Source organism: Enhydra lutris, unplaced genomic scaffold (genome assembly GCF_002288905.1).
Source record: "Enhydra lutris kenyoni isolate GAN:26980312 unplaced genomic scaffold, ASM228890v2 scaffoldscaffold25, whole genome shotgun sequence".
Classification (NCBI taxonomy): Eukaryota; Metazoa; Chordata; class Mammalia; order Carnivora; family Mustelidae; genus Enhydra; species Enhydra lutris.
The window spans coordinates 5,251,164-5,270,507 of NW_019154109.1; the positions used below are offsets into that span (position 1 = coordinate 5,251,164).

The 19,344-nt window shown below is 42.1% G+C and overlaps 1 protein-coding gene and 1 pseudogene across 1 annotated transcript in view; both read left to right on the top strand.

Moving 5' to 3' along the window:
• Positions 1-3,040: 3,040 nt before the first annotated feature.
• The window catches only part of LOC111150942 (importin 9), a 56,718-nt gene continuing 40,414 nt past the window's right edge, over positions 3,041-19,344 (top strand). The window contains exon 1 of the mRNA XM_022508637.1: positions 3,041-3,225. Coding sequence (XP_022364345.1) covers positions 3,063-3,225 — 163 coding nt within the window. The 5' untranslated portion in view covers positions 3,041-3,062. The remainder of the gene's footprint in view (positions 3,226-19,344) is intronic.
• LOC111150947 lies at positions 13,467-14,315 on the top strand (annotated as a pseudogene).

The following is a 19,344-nucleotide window of genomic DNA, read 5'->3' on the forward strand; positions in this document are numbered from 1 at the left end:
TTTCCCTTCCCCATGCCAGGCCTAGGGTACAGAATGACTCAGCCACAGTGACAGAATAAAATCCTTCAACAACAAAAAAAGAAAGAAAAAATCTGAGAGGAGCTTCTTATCTTTCCAGATTCACAGATTCTAGCTGATGGGGCCATGGGGTAGATGAAGCTGTGGACAACTGCTTTTGTTTCGTTTGTCAGTTTTCCCTGCCAGGGAGCTTATGGGTAAAGGACAAAGTGATGTGCTAGTACTAGGTCCCTTGAAATCTAGGACCAAGCATCTGGGAAGGAACTTAGGCTGGAAGAAGACAAGTGTAAAACAAATTGCACTAAAGTCACCTCTTCGGTCCCCCCAAAGGCTGATGACAGGCCTTTGGTCATCTCCTGTGGGCTCTTCCTGCTTCCCTGCCATTCCTCGGAGACTGAAGATGTTGGATAATAAGCCAAGAGCTCCCATATCCCTGCCAGTGTCTGGGCTACTGCTGTGCAGAGCCTCCCACTTAATGGCTTTTGTTACTGTTGTTTTTTGTGTTGTCTTTTTTAACAGAACAATCCTTTTTTAAAATGAATTCCAACCCCTACTAGATTGCTTTCCTTCCCTTCCCCACCCACCCCCATCCTGTTTTAGGCAGCACTGTTTATGTGGATGGACTCTGTGTTTCTCAAATGCATGGCAATCCTCAGGTGGAAAGTGGGCAAGAATTTTTGCACCAGGTTTGGGTTTGTTTGTTTTTTTTAATTTATTGGACATAAAGCTCCAAACCAGGATATGTGTGTGTCTATGTGTTTATGTTTTTTTCTCATTTGACCCTCTCTTTCAGTCTACCCCCTTTTATATCTAATGTAGAGAAAGCAAATTTGAATCTGGAAAGCAAACCGTTGTATATAGTTGCGGTAACAATCATGAAGAGAGCTGAGCTGTCCCCCCAGTAATTTGTTTTAAGTTAAATTGGTTGAAAATTAAATCCATGCCAGGCCAGCTGAAGAGGCCTTCCTCCATCACTGCCAGAGGTCCCTCTCCTCTGGGCCCTCTGTTCCATCAGGCATGCTCCTCCCAGCAAGATTCATCTGTTTGATGCCATTTGCGTTTCAATAAAGTTATCTCCTGTATTGTCCACTGGTTCTCTCTAGTTCCCTCTCTGTCTGGTTTCTGTCTCCATTTATCTTGTGGCCCATTCCTTGATCTGCAAGGTGAGACTGCTTGTGGTCATTTGCTTAACCAAGGGGTAAACCTCATCTGCCTGGAAATGTCTGATCCTCAATCCTAAGCAGGAGCTCTGAAACCCTTTGGTTGGGGAAAGCGGGGAGCGGGGGTTCCCTACTTGCACACTGTGGACATAGCATCCTTCAGCAAATCAAAATTCAGTTGAGTTCTCCATCCACTCCACAGTTTGAAAATCTACCACCCTCTGGACTTTCCTGTTCTCTTCCAGGGGTAAAAGTGAATTTAACCCAGGAAAAAAAGAAGCTGCTCTAATGGAACAAGGAAAGAAGGAAAAGAAGTCCTACTATTCCCTACTGTGGAATTTCAAGGTCCAAGAAGCAATCTTTTTCCTATGAAATTGTGGTAACACAACCCACCTGTCCTCTAACATGGGAAATGACAAATGTGTTTAGAGCTGTCCTCAAAGCAAGGAATCAATTTTTAGGAAGAATACTCAGATGAAGTGACAACCCCAGATCACTACCAATTTAGCAGTTGTAGTCTTAGAACTAGGCTAGGAATTGCCATCTGGTTTCCTCTGCCACTTGGGAATGAGAGTCAGAGTTCCTAGAAACCATTTTAAGTTACTTAACCTGAACAGCTTGCTAAAAATTACCTGTTCCTCTTGCTCTAGAGCCTCCCACTCCACCAACATGCCATTCTGTCCCTCTGCCACTACGTGCTTGCAGCCCGCCCTGCATTTTTTTTAATTTGAAATGTATTTTATTTACATTCTGCCCTGCATTTTTAACCCCTCTGGATAATCCTCTCCACTTGCTCCAGTATTTAGCACTATCTCTATTCCTTCAGACATTTTCCACAACCAGCCCTAAGATATCCATGTTAAACTACTCTCACTCCCTCAACCCGTAAACATCCAGCCACAATTTCTCTGGGCAAAAAAAAAAAATGTATAGGTTCTCAGTGAACAGGATTCATTCTCAAAGTCATTCAAGTGCTTACTCTGCAGGAAATGTCCTTCCCCACGCAGGTGCCCTCTCCTGGCCAGACACTCCACAATTTTGAAGTTGGGCTCAACTAGGCTGGAAAATCAAGGGACTGGGTCTTTTGCAGGTGACCACTCCCTACTGCCCAGTCCACTTCAGTTTCTTTCCCCCACCTTTGAATTCTGGAGGCTGAAATGAAGAGGCTCCCTTTAGCCAACGGTTTTTTTTTTTTTTTTTTTTTTTTTTTTTCGTTTTTGGGGGGGGGGGGAAAAAAATAATTAAAAAATCACTATTTCTGGGACGCCTGGGTGGCTCAGTTGGTTAAGCGGCTGCCTTCGGCTCAGGTCATGATCCCAGCGTCCTGGGATTGAGTCCCACATCGGGCTCCTTGCTTGGCAGGAAGCCTGCTTCTCCCTCTGCCTCTACCTGCCACTCTGTCTGCCTGTGCTCGCTCTTGCTTGTCTCTCTATGTCAAATAAATAAATAAAATATTTTTTAAAAAAATAAAAAAAATAAAAAATCACTATTTCTGACCCAGACCTCTCCTTAAAGCCATCTACACCCATTCCCATTTCACTTCCTCTCTCCTAACAAAGTCTCTTATACCTGAAAGATCCATGAACTTAAAGTCCTATATCATGGCGTTTGTTCCCAGTGAGTTTGCTAACTTGCTGTTCCACTTTAGAAAATCCCCCTAACCTCAGTTTTCACATAAATGCGAAATGATTCTTGCGGGAAAAGGTGCACTTTCCGTCCATACGACAGGAGGCGCTGTCTCTGGAGGCTTAACCATTCCCCGCCCCCTTCCCGCTCCCGCCCGGCTCTGGTGCGCAGGCGCGGCTTCGCGGATTGGCCGCGCGCGGGAGCCGTCATCTAGTGGCGGGTCCCGGCCGCGGGGCTGGCGGGCTGAAAGGAAGAAAGATGGCGGCAGCGGCAGCGGGTGGTGCGGCCTCCGGGCTGCCCGGTCCAGTGGCACAAGGACTGAAGGAGGCGTTAGTGGATACGCTCACCGGGATCCTCTCCCCAGTGCAGGAGGTGCGAGCCGCTGCCGAGGAACAGATTAAGGTGCTCGAGGTGACAGAGGGTGAGTGAGGCGGGACCGTCACGAGGATGGGTCGGACCTGGGCCGGCCGTACTATCCGCTGGCCGCAGCTCCGGACCGGCCGGGGGCAAGGGGAGCCTGAGCCAATGGATATCTGGACGCCGAGGCCCAGCAGGCAGGAGTGGGGTAGGAAGCCAGAGGACGATGTCCCCAGTGGCTGTGAAAGTCCGGGAGAGGGGAGGCGCGCCTGGAGGAGAGGGTCGGGGGAGGTGGAGTCTCGAAGGGGAGGGGGAGGGTGGAGACTAGAAAAGCTAGATGGAGCCTGGGATCTGCAGAGCACAGAGATGGAGCTAGACCTGCTGCTGTTGAAGGAAGTCGCGCGCTCTGGGAAACATTTTTGAGTTTAAACCAGGATCTTTTGCTGTCCACTTTGCCAGCTTGGTTGTACTGGGATAAGAGTAAGGGGAGTTAGTAGAAGTGGTGAGAGGCCAGAGCCTTGAGAACGCGGTTATCAAATCTTGGTACATATCAAACAAGTTTCTGCCTCTGAGTTGTAAGCTTAGCTGGTCGTTTTACCTCTTAATGTTTTTCCAGAAATCAAATTAGTGTATATGCAGATGATTCACCTTCCTGATCGTACTCCCCGTTAATTTTCAAAATAATTTTCACTTATCAAATACCTTTGTGTGCCTTTCTATTTGAAGGAACTGATCCTTTGTCTTTGACTCTTTGTCCCCGTACTCCTATTATATGCTTTAAAGTGATGGAGAAAAAAATAAACCATTGGTTTGAGATTGTCTGTCAATTTCCTGCTGAGTGGGCCTTTCACCAAGCCCAGTGTAGCCACTTTACAAAGAACAATTTGATCCTAAAACAGGAGGAGGGAAAATCCTCTTGGTCTTTATGTAAGAAATATGTTTGTCTGTCAGGGCTTCACTGGAAGAACTGCAAATCTTTAGAATTTCCCCCCAGCTCAGCCACCTCTTAGAGACCTCTTCTGAGATAGGGAAATTGACCATGGACTAACCAGTCACCCTCAAAACCTTAAGTTTGCTCTCCTACCGGGCTTAGGATTTTTACTGAAAAAGAACTTTGAACAAATCTCCCTTTAATTTTATGTTCTCTGGTAATATGAGATGCCCGTTGAAAATGAATTTCCTTCTGTTGAAAATACATTGAGATTTGGGATATAATAGGTTAAGGACCATTTTGAAGACCTAATTGTAATTGTCATTGTTCTGTAAAATGTCAGACACTACAATAGGAGCAGCCACTGGTTAAGAGAAAGCTATTTGAGAGCCATGCGTAGATTGATTGCAGTTATTATAGTCTCCAGATAAAAAATTGTTATTCATATTGTCTCTGCCTCCCTTGGATATGAAGGAGGAAGAGTGACAAAGCAAAGGAACCTCATCACATTCAAGTTACTACTTGAATAAAGTTGAGGGTCTGATGCCTTCCCTGAATGATACCCAGTGTTCCTGGTGCCCAGATATATGTCTGGCACCTTCCTACAAAAGGTGAACCCTGGTGCATGTTTTAACAGCTCCACTTGGGCTCTGATCCCTCTCTAGCCAATGCCATGTTCTCATCTAGGCATAGTCTATTATTGGATAAACTTCTTGAGATCTTTTTGAAGTTCTAGTCTCTCATTTTCGTCATCTTTTGGGGTCTTGAAATCTAAAATTAAACAGAAGTGCAGAATTTTGCCTTTGATTTAGGCTGCTGACGGGAATAGACTGAAACACACACACCTTAACTTACTGGTAATGTGCCATCAGGCATGCTGTGCTACATGAAAAAGCTATAATACAGTGACCTGATATTGATGGTCTAGTACTAAGACGTATGACTCATAGGGTTCGGTTGTGACGTACAGAGTTGGGCCAGGTCTCTCGAGTTAATTGCAGTGTCTTGGACCCTTTGGAGGCTATTTGCATTTTTAAATAATCCAATTCCTTACGTTTATTTAAAAGTGATAAAAATTGACCCCTTTTCAGTTACCTCTTTTTAGTTGGGGATTGATGATCCATTCCTCAGATGTAGTACCTTGCTTCACTCCTTTTCTCTTCTTATGGCCTTTACTTTCTCTTCTCATGGCTCTTCGTATGACGCAATTTGCCATTGGGTCCAGAGCACCTCCTGTCTATATTCTGTCTGAATCTCAAATGGTTTCTTAACATAGCCACTAATTTCTTTCCCACTAGCCATTGCCTTCCTTTACATGAAAATATAGCACTTGGTTTCCCAGCCAGGATTTAGCCAACCATTTGTCCTGATGAGACTGGTGGGACACTGCTCTTCCTATTACATTAGAACACCCTGCAGGCCAAGGTAGGAACCATTCTTGTAAATGAATGAACAGATCATTGTCCATTCTTTTGGAGTTTCTTCACATTTTAGTTTTATTCTAGTGGAAGAACCTTGCTTTTTCTGGTCCTAGAAAGCACGTCCTTTAAACTTGGAGTTAATGAGAAATCTGAGAGTTGGTGTTTATTATTTGTGTTCTGCTAACCTTATGCTCTTTTTGGTTCCTGGGGCCCAATGTCAGGTGACAACCAAATCTGGTTGTTTCTAGTCCCTTTGTCCCCTCAAATTACCACACTGTCTTTGTGAGCCATTTATTATTGCCTCACATGGAAGACTGGTCCCAGGTGATTTTAAAGATTAACCAGTCTGCTCCCTTTGACAAAGAGCTGTACCACCATCCTTGGTTGCCAGGTCCTAGTGTTGGGGCTTAAGTGGAAGAATTTCTAATTTTGAGGGAAAGGACACAGATCATTTGTTAACCTTCTGTTAAATGGACAAACGAGAGGTTAACATGCTCTGACCAGATTCTTGGGAAGATGACATTTTAAAAAGCATTTTATCCTAGAAAATTGAGTTTGCTGGAGCCCAGAGTACATTCTGGTCATTTAGTCGGCCAACTGATATTTTCCAAGAAATAATTAGTTATCGTGTTTTCCAGAATGGGAACCTGCGCTAAGTCTAAGTCTAAGCCAAGGAAGTGTATATATGTGAGAGGTCCATCTTTGATACTGGCTTGATTTCAAAAGGATCGAGATAACGTCAGCCTGGTGTCCTGGAATGATTTTCTTGAGTTCCTGTGCTTTCCATTTTCCTCAGTCACTTGGAATCTGAGGGAAACCCAAATACCTTTCTGAATAGAAACCCTATTAACAATGGTTCATTAGAGAAGGAGAAGGTGCCACAAACCACCTTCTTCAGACACACTCCCATCCAGAATTGAGAACCATATTACTTGAAAGTCTGGAAGTGCCTCTGCTATTACAGTATTCCAGAAGAGAAATGATACCCTTTCTTTTTTTCTTAGGAAGACTGAGATTTTGAGTTTGGCCAGCAGAGTTTGCAGGAATTGAGTTCTGCCTCAACAGAGTAAAAATAAAAGTCTTTTGATCTGTTAAAGCATTCTTCTAATTCTTGTTTTACTTAATAGGAAGAGTCATATCGAGCATTTTATAAACATAGTAAGTAAAAAAGATTGGAAAGGTTATGAACTGGTGGAGATCTCTTACATCAAAGTCTAATATTGCCTATGGAGCTTTTCTTTTTTGTCTGACTTATGAGATCATGACTTTTGAGAATATTTTTGGTGTATTTATGCTTAGTTTTTTATATCTTAGAATGGAGGTTTTCCTTCTGTCTCTACTTTCCTTTAAGAACAGCATCACCCAAGTGGTAGAATGAGTTGCTTTCATTCATAAGCTCTAATTCTCCAAGCCAGCATAGCAGACTTTCTTCTGTAACCAAATTTAGACCCTAGGTCATTTTCTTCTCTTAGTTATTTCTTTCCATCTGTTGGAAGTGAAGACATTTTTCCCCCACCATTTGGCTTTAACTTAGTCTTTTCTGTCTTTTTCCCAGCAGATACATCACATAAAATACTTTTTTCCATCACCATTATATTGAACTGGGGAAGGGGGGGAATAACCTCTCCCTCACTTTTCCTGGCATTCAGATGCTGCCCAGATATCTGTATTGACTCCCCCATCTTAGATGCCTAGAGAGATGTTCCTGCTAGCTGGAAGTTTGCTTTCTGGTTCTCATGGGCACTTTTCTGGCTCTCTTACAGTATAGCGTAAGCACTGTCACCTGCGAAGGGAGCCCCTCAAGGATCCAGACGCACTCCTGGGCATGTGGCGGGCACTGAGCCGAGCGGAAGGCGGCCACGCTCGGAAAAAGGCCAGTGGTGGAGTTTTCTTTTTCCTTTCAGCTGTGATTTTGTGGTGCTTACCAACCCCCATGAGAAAAGGGGGGGCTTCTCCAGAGCTTTACTGAGAACTACCTCCTTTCCCAACCAAACTCTATTCACAGTTCTTCCTAGTAGTAGCTTCCCTGACTATCAAAGCACTACCAAGTCTTATGTCTCTTTAGTAGACCCTTAAAACCAATAGCATATGTTTCTTAACTTATCCTTTATCCTCCATGCTCTCCTTTGGATCTTCCCTTCTAAGCCAAGTTTTCGACAGATAATGTTTTTGCAAGGTGGAGTGAAAGGGGAACAAGGATAATGAGAGAGCAGAACAAAAGTCTAAAACACCAGAGAATGAGTTAAGGGAGGAGGGCAAAAGCTTTCTTAGGAAGGATGTCAGAGGATACCATTTTGGGCTGGATAAAAGTACTCAAGAATCTACAGTCAGGGTTAAAACCCAGATTGACAGACTGGGTCTATCTTAACTTCACCTTGGGAAAAGGAACTAGAGAAATTAAATCTAACAAAAACAGCATTGGAAAGCTAACTTCATACAACTCATTTGAATGGTCCCCCTTTGGCTTAATTGATTGTAGATTGAATCTTAGTTTTAATCTGAATTGTCCTTTTCAAGCAAGACAAAATAAAACAGCTCTGTATATCTGTGTCTGTTGTACTTTTCTGCCTTAATCATTCCAAAGCAAGTTATTCAGCTGTTCTTTCTAATGCTTTCTAAAGAAATTATGTTAAAGACATCAATCAGCAAAACTGGAAATCCCCCAATACACAAAAATAAAGTAAAAGTACCTTTTCTTTACAGATACACTTAGTTGTATTTCTTCCAAAAAAATGTATGGTCTCTGTTAAGTAAGTATCTGTGAATAGAATTTTTACTACTTAGCAGAAATCAGCACTGGATAGGAACAGCATTGTTGATGGTTTAAAACAAGTCAGAGAACTTGAGGATTTTTTTCTGGCCTTTCCTTCTGTGTGTTAGTTTAAAAGCACAGAGTTCACCCATCACCACACCACCACTATCATTCCTTGTAAACAATTCTTTATATAGCTTCTAAATAAACTTAAGTTTTATGGTATGAAACTCTTCTTCTGTGGTGCCTGATACCCCTGTAGTTCTAGTGGGGATGTAGTCTAGGCAGAATAAATTGGATTAAATAAATAATAATTAGATTTTCCCTCACATCCCTTATAACCTAATGCAGGTGAGTTCTTGGTCTTCGAAATTTTGCGATTTCCAAACCAGAGCTGATCATGTGGCCACTGGTTTTGAAACTCTGGGAGCCTGTAGAAAAGAAAATCTATTGTTTATCCAGCCTCTTCTTAAAATTTGTCCTTAGTTAATGGCGATTATATTATCTGATCTGAAGATTTTCTTTCCCATTAATGCTTTTGAGCAGAGCGTCCTATTACTTGAACTTTCAAGCCTCTTCTTTCCTATCTGAAGGAAATAAACCTTCAGAGAAATCCATCTTATAATGCTTGTTGTAGGTACAGACCCCCTAGTTGACTCAGGTTTCTTGGTCCCACATGGGTCTTAATCTTCTGATAGCCTCTTACTCTCACCATCCCTTGCAATCTCAGTAGTATCTGAAGCAAAGTGATTAGTGGAAATTGGGGTGTGACCTTTGATGATATCAGTCGTAGACAAGATTGGTTTAAAGCTTGTGTTAGAGTGGAGAGCTCCTAGCTATTGTGATCATTACCAGAGTACTACCTCCTCTGGCATTGGTATGAAAAAAAAAGTATATTCTCACTCAGCTTTTCTTTAAAGAGAGTAGACTTGATATTCTTAGGTTAAATGAGAAAGGACCCTCCGAATGTGACAGGACCTGTGTGTAGAGTTTGCTTGGTCTTCCTGCTTTAACAGTTCTTCTTAGTGATGCCAGTGTTGACTGATGGGAAGTGGGTGGTTCTTTTTCCCTTCTGTGAGCCTTAGTGTTACCTTACAACAGGTAATTATTCAGGGATACCTGGGTGGCTCAGTGGATTAAAGCCCCTGTCTTCCGCTCAGGTTGTGATCCCAGGGTCCTGGGATCGAGCTCCGCATCGGGCTCTCTGCTCAGCGGGGAGCCTGCTTCCCCCTCTCTCTCCCTCTGCCTGCCTCTCTGCCTATTTGTGATCTCTGTCAAATAAATAAATAAAATCTTAAAAAAAAAAAAAAAAGAATTATTCAGATTCATTTAAGCTTTATAGCCATGCCTTAAGTTTCAAACCTTCTCAGAAACTCTGATTTTTATACCTCGGTATCTTTTTCACATCATATGACTAAAAATTTTGTTCATCTTGATCCCATTTTAGTTTGTCCCTGTAATAATGATCATAAATTGTACTCTTGCCAGGAACATTAAAACCCATATCACAGTGGTCTATGCAAAAATTGAAAGTACTTAAAAAGAAAATACTGTATGGCCCATGTAATTTATGAATACGTATGGATCATCCTGAAAAATATTGCAGAATTGTCACAGAATTGATTGACTGTATCCAAGGAAGTTAAACTTGGGTAGACAGTGACTTCTCAACAGACTTAGGGCTATAAAGTTAACATCTATCATCACATGAAGTATCTGAAGTCAAAGGAAGTGGGGGTGGGTACCTTTATAAGTGCTCTTTCTCCTTTAATTGAATTTCACACAGGCATTTTAGAGACCTTTTTTCCATTAAACTTGAACATTGGTTGGTATCCCGGAGGTCTTCCAGAATTACATCTTACTCATAAGTGTTTTAGTCCATTCTGAAAGTTAACTCCCATATCCTTGGGTTGTAGACAGCTACTGTTTTTTTCTGTTAATTTATAAAAGACTTAACCAGAGTCTGGGCTAGCCAAACTAATCTCAAGAATTAGAATGGATTTCAGTATTTTTAGAGGTGATTGTACAGGTTTAAAGTGTTTGCTTGTGATTTAATCACTTAACTAAATGCTTTGGAAAGATTGTGACTTCTTTTGTGGTGCTCTTGCAAAAATTCTTCTTTCCTGGGTGAAAAGATAAGTACCATAAGGTTATATCAAAAACTGTAGTTTAGGGGTGATTGGGTGGGTCAGTCAGTTAAGTGTCTAACTCTTGATTTCGTCTCATTTCATGATCTCACAGGTTACGAAATCATGCCTCATGTGGGACTCCCTGCTCAGCAGGGAGTCTGCTAGGATTTTCTCTCTCCCTCTCCCTTTGCCACCCCTCCTTCCCCCGCTCATGCTCTCTTTCTCTCTCTAAATAAATAATAAAATTTAAAAAAAAATCAGGCACCTGGGTGGCTCAGTCATTAGGCGTCTGCCCTTGGCTCAGGTCATGATCCTGGGACCCTGGGATCTAGCCCCACATTGGGCTCCCTGCTCTACAGGAAGCCTGCTTTCCCTCTCTCACTGCCCCTGCTTGTGTTCCTGCTCTAGCTGTTTCTCTCTCTGTCAAATAAATAAAATCTTTAACCAAAAAAAAAAATTTTTTTTTTTTAAACTGCAGCTTTAAATAAGGGTATAATAAAAATGAGTTAAGTCTAGGGGCGCCTGGCTGGCTCAGTGGGTTAAAGCCTCTGCCTTTGGCTCAGGTCATGATAAATAAATAAAATCTTTTAAGAAAAAGAGTCTAAGGATTTGGTAAAGAGGCAGGGCATAAAATCTAATAGTCAATAGCCTTCATATAAACAAACGATAAAAGGCTAGAGGACATAATGGTGTTTTTTTTAAAAGTCCATTTACAATAACAACGAAGAAGATTACATACTTAGGGATAAAATTAACAGGAAATGTACAAGAACCTATTGGGGGAAACAATTTAAACATTCCTGAAAGACTTAAAAAGTAGACTTGAGGACACCTAGGTGGCTCAGTTGGTTAAGCGACTGCCTTTGGCTCAGGCCATGATCCCGGAGTCCTGGAATCGTCGCATTGGGCTCCCTGCTCAGCTGGTAGCACGATTCTCCCTCTCCTCCCTGCTCCTGCCTTCTCACTATCTCTGTCTCTCTCCCTCCAATAAATAAATAAAATCTTTAACAAAATAATATTTTTTTTAAAGATTTTTTTATTTATTTATTTGACAGAGATCACAAGCAGGCAGAGAGGCAGGCAGAGAGAGAGAGGAAGGGAAGCAGGCTCCCCGCCGAGCAGAGAGCCCGATGCGGGGCTCGATCCCAGGATCCTGGGATCATGACCCGAGCCGAAGGCAGCGGCTTTAACCCACTGAGCCACCCAGGCGCCCCCAAAATAATATTTTTTAAAAGATTTTATTTATTTATTTGACAGAGATCACAAGTAGACAGAGAGGCAGGCAGAGTGAGAGAGGGAAGCAGCCTCCCTGCTGAGCAGAGAGCCCGATGTGGGGCTCGATCCCAGGATCCCGGGATCATGACCTGAGCTGAAGGCAGAGGCTTTAACCCACTGAGCCACCCAGGCGCCCCCAAAATAATATTTTTTTAAAAATAGAGTTGAACATAACTGCTTAGTGGATATGCGTTTTATTTTAGGATGATGGAAATGTTTTAGAATTAGGTAGAGGTCGTGGTTGTACAGCATTGTGAATGATACTGAATGCCACTGAATTTTTCATTTTAAAATGGTTAATTTTATATGAATTTTACCTCAATTGAAAAATTATCTTTCAGAGATATGTATTAAAGTATTTATAGAAAAATGGGGGAAAAAGTAGACTTGAACAAATGGAAAGACATATGTTATCCTTGGATAGAACAACTCAGCATTATAGAGGAGTATACAAGTTGATTCTAAATTTCACAGAAAAACAAACATGAAAGAATAGCTCCAAAAACGCTGAAAGGGAAAACTTTGAGGAGGAACTGGTTTTACCAGACATTAAAATATTATATAAAGCCTCTATAATTAAAACAAACAGCATGGCACTTGTGCATGAATATACAAGTAAAACTGTGGAATAGAATAGAAATAGACACAAGTAACTACAGAAATTTAGTATAGATAAAGGTAGCATCTCAAATCATTGGGGTAAAGATGGACTTTTTTTTTTTTTATTATTAACATATAATGTGTTATTTGCCCCAGGGGTACAGGTCTGAATCATCAGTCTTACATAATTTATAGCACTCACCATAGCAGATACCCTTCCCAATGTCCATAACCCAGCCACCCTGTCCCTCCCCTCCCACCCCCCAGCACTCCTCAGTTTGTTTCTTGGGAATAAGAGTCTCTTATGGTTTGTCTCCCTCCCCGGTCCCATCTTGTTTCCCATTTTTTTCCCTCCCTACCCCCCATGGTTCCCCACCCTGCCTCTCTAGTTCCTCATATCAGAGAGATCATGTGATAATTGTCTTTCTCTGATTGACTTATTTCACTTAGCATAATACCCTCTAGTTCATTCACGTCATTGCAGATGGCAAGATTTTGGGGTTTTGATGGCTGCATAGTATTCCATTGTTATATATACCCCATCTTCTTTATCCATTAAGATGGACTTTTTATTTTTATTTATTTGTTTAAAGATTTATTTATTTATTTATTTGACAGAGAGAGAGCGATCATAAGTAGGCAGAGAGGCAGGCAGAGAGAGAGGAGGAAGCAGGCTCCCTGCTGAGCAAAGAGCCCGATTCAGGGCTCCATCCCAGGACCCTGGGATCATGACCTGAACCGAAGGCAGAGGCTTTAACCCACTGAGCCACCCAGGCGTCCCAAGATGGACTTTTTAATAAAGGGTACTGGGACAACTGGGTAGCTCTTTAGAATTACATTAGTATTTCGTACCACACAAAACGTAAACTCCAAATGGAATAGGAATCTAAATACTTAAAAAATGAAGCCGGATAAGTTCTAGAAGAAGATATGGATGAATTTTTCTTTAACCTTGGCATAAGGAAAGGCTTTCTGACTATGACACAAAATTCAGAGGCTATCATAAAAGATTGATAAATTTGACTACATAAAATATTTTCATTTGCATGACAAAAAGCACCATATAGAAGTCAAAAGACAGCTGAAAAACTGGGAGAAATGTTTCACAACATATACACAGACAAAAGGATAATATTCTTAGTATATAAAGAACTCTTATAAAATTGTAGGCTCTGAAAAAAAAATAACCTGAGGGCTGTGTTTCCCTGTCTTTATCTGGGAAAGAAGAATGGTGTAGGGATGCTGTCTAGGAGAATGGGGTTAGGGGGCAGCAGCCTAGACGACCTATGGCTAGCAGGGAAGGGCTTGGCCTGAAAATCAAGGTGTTAAGGGATGGCAGATGGGATTGACAAGGACCTGACATGCAGCTGTGTAGTACCTGGAGTCAGCAGCACCTAAGACAGATCCTGGATGCTGCTCAGTGTTGCTCACTGGATTCCTGGAATGGAGGAGGTGGCGAGCTGAGAGGTCTCAGGAGGCAGGAACCACTTCTCGAACAGGCCTCCCAGGACTCAGAGTAGAGATGATGGTTGGGGACAGCCAACCTGAGCCCCTGACCCTTCCTGCCATGGAACCCCCTGCCCACCTAGGCAGGCTCCTGACCAACTTAAGCTGGAGAAGGTGCTAGAACAGTCTCACCAGCTCCCCACTTCCCCTGCCAGCATGTCACAACACTACCGCTCCCTGAAGCCACCAAGTGAGCCTGAATATAAAGTTCTCCTTTTTGGAGCAAGAGAACAGGAAGCCACTGAAGCAGAAATTGACTTAGAGGCAGCCATGGAAGAAGCAGGGGTGGGGTGTTACCTGGGGCCTAAACTAGGCCTGTCTCCTAGGGCAGAGTCTCCAATACCTAGAACACTGTGCCTAGTGCTAGAGCAGATGGCAAGGCTCTAGTAGCTCTGCGTGCAGCTGCAGACCCAGAGGCCCCCAGGGGATTGTGAAGTGGCGGGAGGAAGGAGACAGCCCTGCCCTTCATCTCCACCTTCTTGTGCCCCAGGCAGTGAGGTGCACCAACTGCTCAGCCACACACTGGAGACAGCTTCCTAACCCTGAAGATAGGGGTGCCTAGTGCCAACCCTCCCAGGCTGTTAGAGGACCCTGCAGAGCTGGCTTACATCTTTCCGTCCTTCCAGGGACACAAGCAGAATTTCTCCTACTGGAACAAGGTCAAGGTCCTGCTCAACTGGATCCATTTGAGGAGCCTGAGATACCTTGAGTCCCCTGCCCCTCCTGATGGCCCTGCCCCAAGGATTGCGTCAAAGGGTATCCCTAAAAGACCAGTATACCAGCCCCTCTGGAAGACCTTTATGCCATTATTTGTAGTTAAGAAGCAACAAGCAGAAACCTTTCTGTGTGTTGAGACTGGTACAGGGATGTCACGCCGGATGGGGGGATGTTCAGTGAAGTCTTCTTCCTCGCCCTTTGCACTGTTGCTGCTTCAGTGCACTGCCAAGAAGAGCTGCTGATGCTCACTCTTCTCTCTGAGGAGAGGGCTGGATTTTTCTCCTCTGGGCAGACTGGCAGAGGAGCCCTGGTTCCCTGAGAGGCCCAAGGTATGGATGGCAGCCCCCAGAAATCCCTGGGCTAGACAGTGTGAACTAACTTAATTATCTGGAGTCCGTGGAGCATGTTTGGTATGGTTATCTGTTGGGGCCTAGCATGTCACAGATGCATGTTTATGCAAAAATGATACCTGTATCTCTGTGAGTCTGCCGCTGTTGTGAACTGACTGGATCCAGCCATCTTTCTGAATCGTGCACTCAGAGGGTTGGTCTTTTAGGGGAGGTAATGGGAAAGATAGCAAAAAAAAAAAAAACTTAAAAAAAAAAAGAGAGAGACCCAGATTTATCAATGGTAGGGAGAAAGTTATACCAGGAAAAGAAGAAAATTTATGAACTTTGAGGCATTGGATTGGCATCTCAGGTGTCAGTATATGGATTGAGGGATGGATAGGCATACGTTCACGCATATACATGTATTTCCTCGTGCCATTCTCTGAGAGGGCTGACGAGCAGTGAATACCTCAGTAGCAATGAGCATACCTAGCATCCAGATCTGGTTTTGAAATAGCATCTTCCAATAAAATAAGCCCCACGGATCCTTGGAGAAAAAGTTGATTCCAGGGCTTAGGCAGGGAAAATACAATATAAGCCTGGAATATCTTGTGATATCAGAAAAAAAGGCAATGCTGTTAAAAGGATGGAAGTGTATAGACATATATAGGAGCCAAATGAAAGGAGTGCCAATGGCCAAAGTAGAACAATTTGGGAAACAAAATAAATAATGATAGTACTGGATTAAAACTATAGAATAGGGAACCTGGGTAGCTCAGTTGGTTAAGCGACTGCCTTCCCCTCAGGTCATGATCCTGCAGTCCCGGGATTGAGTCCTGAATCAAACTCCCCGCTCAGCAGGGAGTCTGCTTCTCCCTCTGATCCTCCCCCCCCCATGCTCGCTCGCTCTCTCTCTCTCTCTCTCACTGTCTCTCAAATAAATAATTAGAAATCTTAAGAAAAAAAACTATAGAATAAAATAACATGAGTCTACACTGGTATAAAGAAATAATTGGATAAAGAAAGAAGAGACAGTTCTTCATTAGAAAAGAATTGCAACATATAAGAGTGAAGAGAATAAAATATAAAAATGCCATTGATAATATTGCAGACAGGATCTACAGGTGGGTAGTAAAATCAGTGTCAAAGTTTAAAAAGAAACAGGATATTAGCATAATTTCAAAGTATCTTTCCCAAGATTCTTATCAACCGTAAAGGGAAAAACAGTAAGTTAAGCCCTACATTACTAAGTGATCATGGTTAACATTTCCAGTAATTTTTCAGCACTATGTATTCCTGATAGGATATACTGCTGACACAGGGTCACTTCTCAGATATTTTTGCCGAAAATGAATAACCTCAATGTGGTCTTGAGGAAAATAGGGTCAAATACACATTGAGACACATTCTACAAAGTAACTGATCATTTCTCATCAGAAGTGTTGTGGTCATAAAAGACAAGGAGAGAATGAGAGAATGTCATGCATTGGAGGAAACTGATACATGATAACCAAGTACATTGTGGGATCTTGGATTGGATCCTGAAACAGAAAAGGGACAGTAAGGGCAAAAAACTGGTGAAATTCTAATCAGGTGTGTAGTTACAGTATTATAGCCGTGTTTCTTGGTTTTGATCATTGAACTACAGTTGTATAAGTTGTTAATATCAGAGGAATGTGGATAAAGAATATCCATGAACTCCATATACTATGTACTATTTGTCACCTTTTCTTTAAGTCTAGGAATTATTTCACAATAAAACATTTTAAAAAAATACATAGATAATGGGGTGCCTGGGTAGCTTGGTTCACTAAGCTTATAACTCTTGTGCGCACTCTCTCTCGTTCTCTGTGACAAATAAATAAATAAAACTTTAAAAAAATTATAAATTAAAAAAGAAGATAACTTTAGTTACAGAGATAGGAAAGCCAAACAATGTACTCATTATGAGCAATAAAAATAATAACAGCACAACAACTGAGTTTTTTTTTTTTTTTTAAGATTTTATTTATTCATTTGACAGAGAGAGAGAGAGAGAGATCACAAGTAGGCAGAGAGGCAGGCAGAGAGAGGAGGAAGCAGGCTCACTGCCGAGCAGGGAGCCCGATGCAGGGCTCGATCCCAGGACCCTGAGATCATGACCTGAGCCGAAGGCAGAGGCTTAACCCACTGAGCCACCCAGGCGCCCCAACAACTGAGTTTTTACAATGTACTTATGGTGGGCAATAAAAATATAGCACAATATATGATTTTATTTTAGTCAAAGAATTTTTAAAAGATTTTATTTATTTGCTCAACCAGCTGAGCCACCCAGGTGTCCCAGTTATAGAATTTTTATTTTTCTTATGGAAAGAACTTTTAAGATCTATTTTCTTAGCAACTTTCAAATATACAATATGGTATTATTAACTATAGCTGATATGTTGTATACTACTTCCCTGTGATTGACTTATTGTATAACTTGTATAAGTTTGTTCCTTTTGATTCCATCCATTTTGGCCCTCTACTCTCCACCCACACCCTTCCCCCCATCATCTCTGGCAACCACAGACACACACACACACACACACACACACACACACACACACCATTTTCTTTATCCATTCTTTAGTCAGTGAACATTTGGTTGGTTTCCATTATTTTGGCTGTTGTAAATAATGCTACAGTAGACTTGGGGGTGCGTATATCTTTTCAAGTTAGTGTTTTTGTTTCACCCAGAAGTGAAAATGCTGGATCATGTAGTTCTATTTCTAATTTTGGGGCCAACCTCCATACTGTCTTCCATAGTCGCTGTACCAATTTACATTCCCACCAACAGTGTACCAAGGGTTCCTTTCTCTCCACATCCTCGCCAACACTTGTTATTTCTTGTTTTTTTGACAATATAATAGTATCCTAGCAGATGTGAGATGATACTTCATTGTGGTTTGATTTGCATTTCCCTGGTAATCAGTGATGTTGAGCATCTTTTCATGTACCTGTGGGTCATCTGTATGTCTTCTTCGGAAAAATACCTGTTCAGATGCCCCACTCAGTTTTTAATTGGATTGTTCTCTTGTTGTTGGGCTGTCCGTGTTCTTTATATACTGGATATTAACCCCTCTCAGACACAGGATTTACAAATAGGATTTTCTCCTATTCAGTAGGTTGCCTTTTCATTTTGTTGCTTCCCTTTGCTGTGCATCAGCTTTTTAGACGTACAGGCATACTCTGGAAACACGTGGGTGTGGTTCCAGACAACAGCAATAAAGCGGGTATTGCAGTGAAGCAAGTCAGATGAATTTTTTGGATTCCCAGTGCATATAAAAGTCATGTTTATACTGTATTCTGTTAAAGTGTGCAGTAGTAGTATGTCTGAAAGACAGTGTCCATATCTTAATTAAAAATACTTTATTGCTAAAAAGTGCTGATCATCATCTGAGCTTTTAGCAAGTCATAATCTTTTTGCTGGTAGAGGGTCTTGCCTTGATGTTGATGGCTGCTGACTGATCAGGGCAGTGTTTACTGAGGGTTGGGGCAGCTATGGCAATTTCTTAAAATAAGACTACAGTAAAGTGTGTCACATCAGTTGACTCTTCCTTTCCCAGATAATTGCACTGTACCATGCGATGCTGTCTGATAGTATTTTACCCACAGTAGAACTTCTTTCAAAATTGGAGCCAATCCTCTCAAACCCTGCCCATGCTTTATTAACTCTGTATATTATTCTAAATCCTTCGTTGTCATTTCAGAGATCTTCACAGCATCTTTACCAGTAGTTTGCATCTCAAGAATCCAATTTCTGGGGTGCCTGGGTGGCTCAGTCATTAACTGTCGACCTTCAGCTCAGGTCATGATCTCAGGGTCCTGAGATCCGAGCCCTGCATTGGGCTCCCTGCTCAGCGGGAAGCCCGCTTCTCCCTCTCCCACTCGCCCTGCTTGTGTTCCCTCTCTCACTGTCTCTCTCTGTCAAATAAATAAATAAAATCTTAAAAAAAAAAAAAAAGAATCCACATTCTTTGTTCATCCATAAGAAGTAACCCCTCATCCAATAAAATTTATCATGAGATTGTAGCAATTCAGTCACATCTTTAAGCTCCACTTCAAATTCCAGTTCTGTTTTCACCACATCTGCAGTTACTTCCTCCTATGAAGTCTTAAGCCCTTCAAAGTCATCCATGAGAGTTGGAATCAACTTCTTCTAAACCCCTGTTAATGTTGATATTTTGATCTCTTCCCATGAATCATGCGTGTTCTTAATGGCATCTAGAATGATGAATCCTTCCCGGAAGCTTTGTGGTTTGCCCAGATTCATCACAAGAATCACTATGTATGGCAGCTACAGCTTTACAAAACGTGTTTCTTTTTTTTTTTTTAGTAGATTTTTTTTTATTTATTAGCGAGAGAGGGAGAGAGCATGAGTAGGGGGAGGGGCAGAAGGAGAAGCAGACTCTCTGCTGAGCAGGGAGACCAATATGGGGCATTGACGGAGCCAAATACAGACACTTAATTGACTGAGCCACCCGGGTGCCCCTACAAAATGT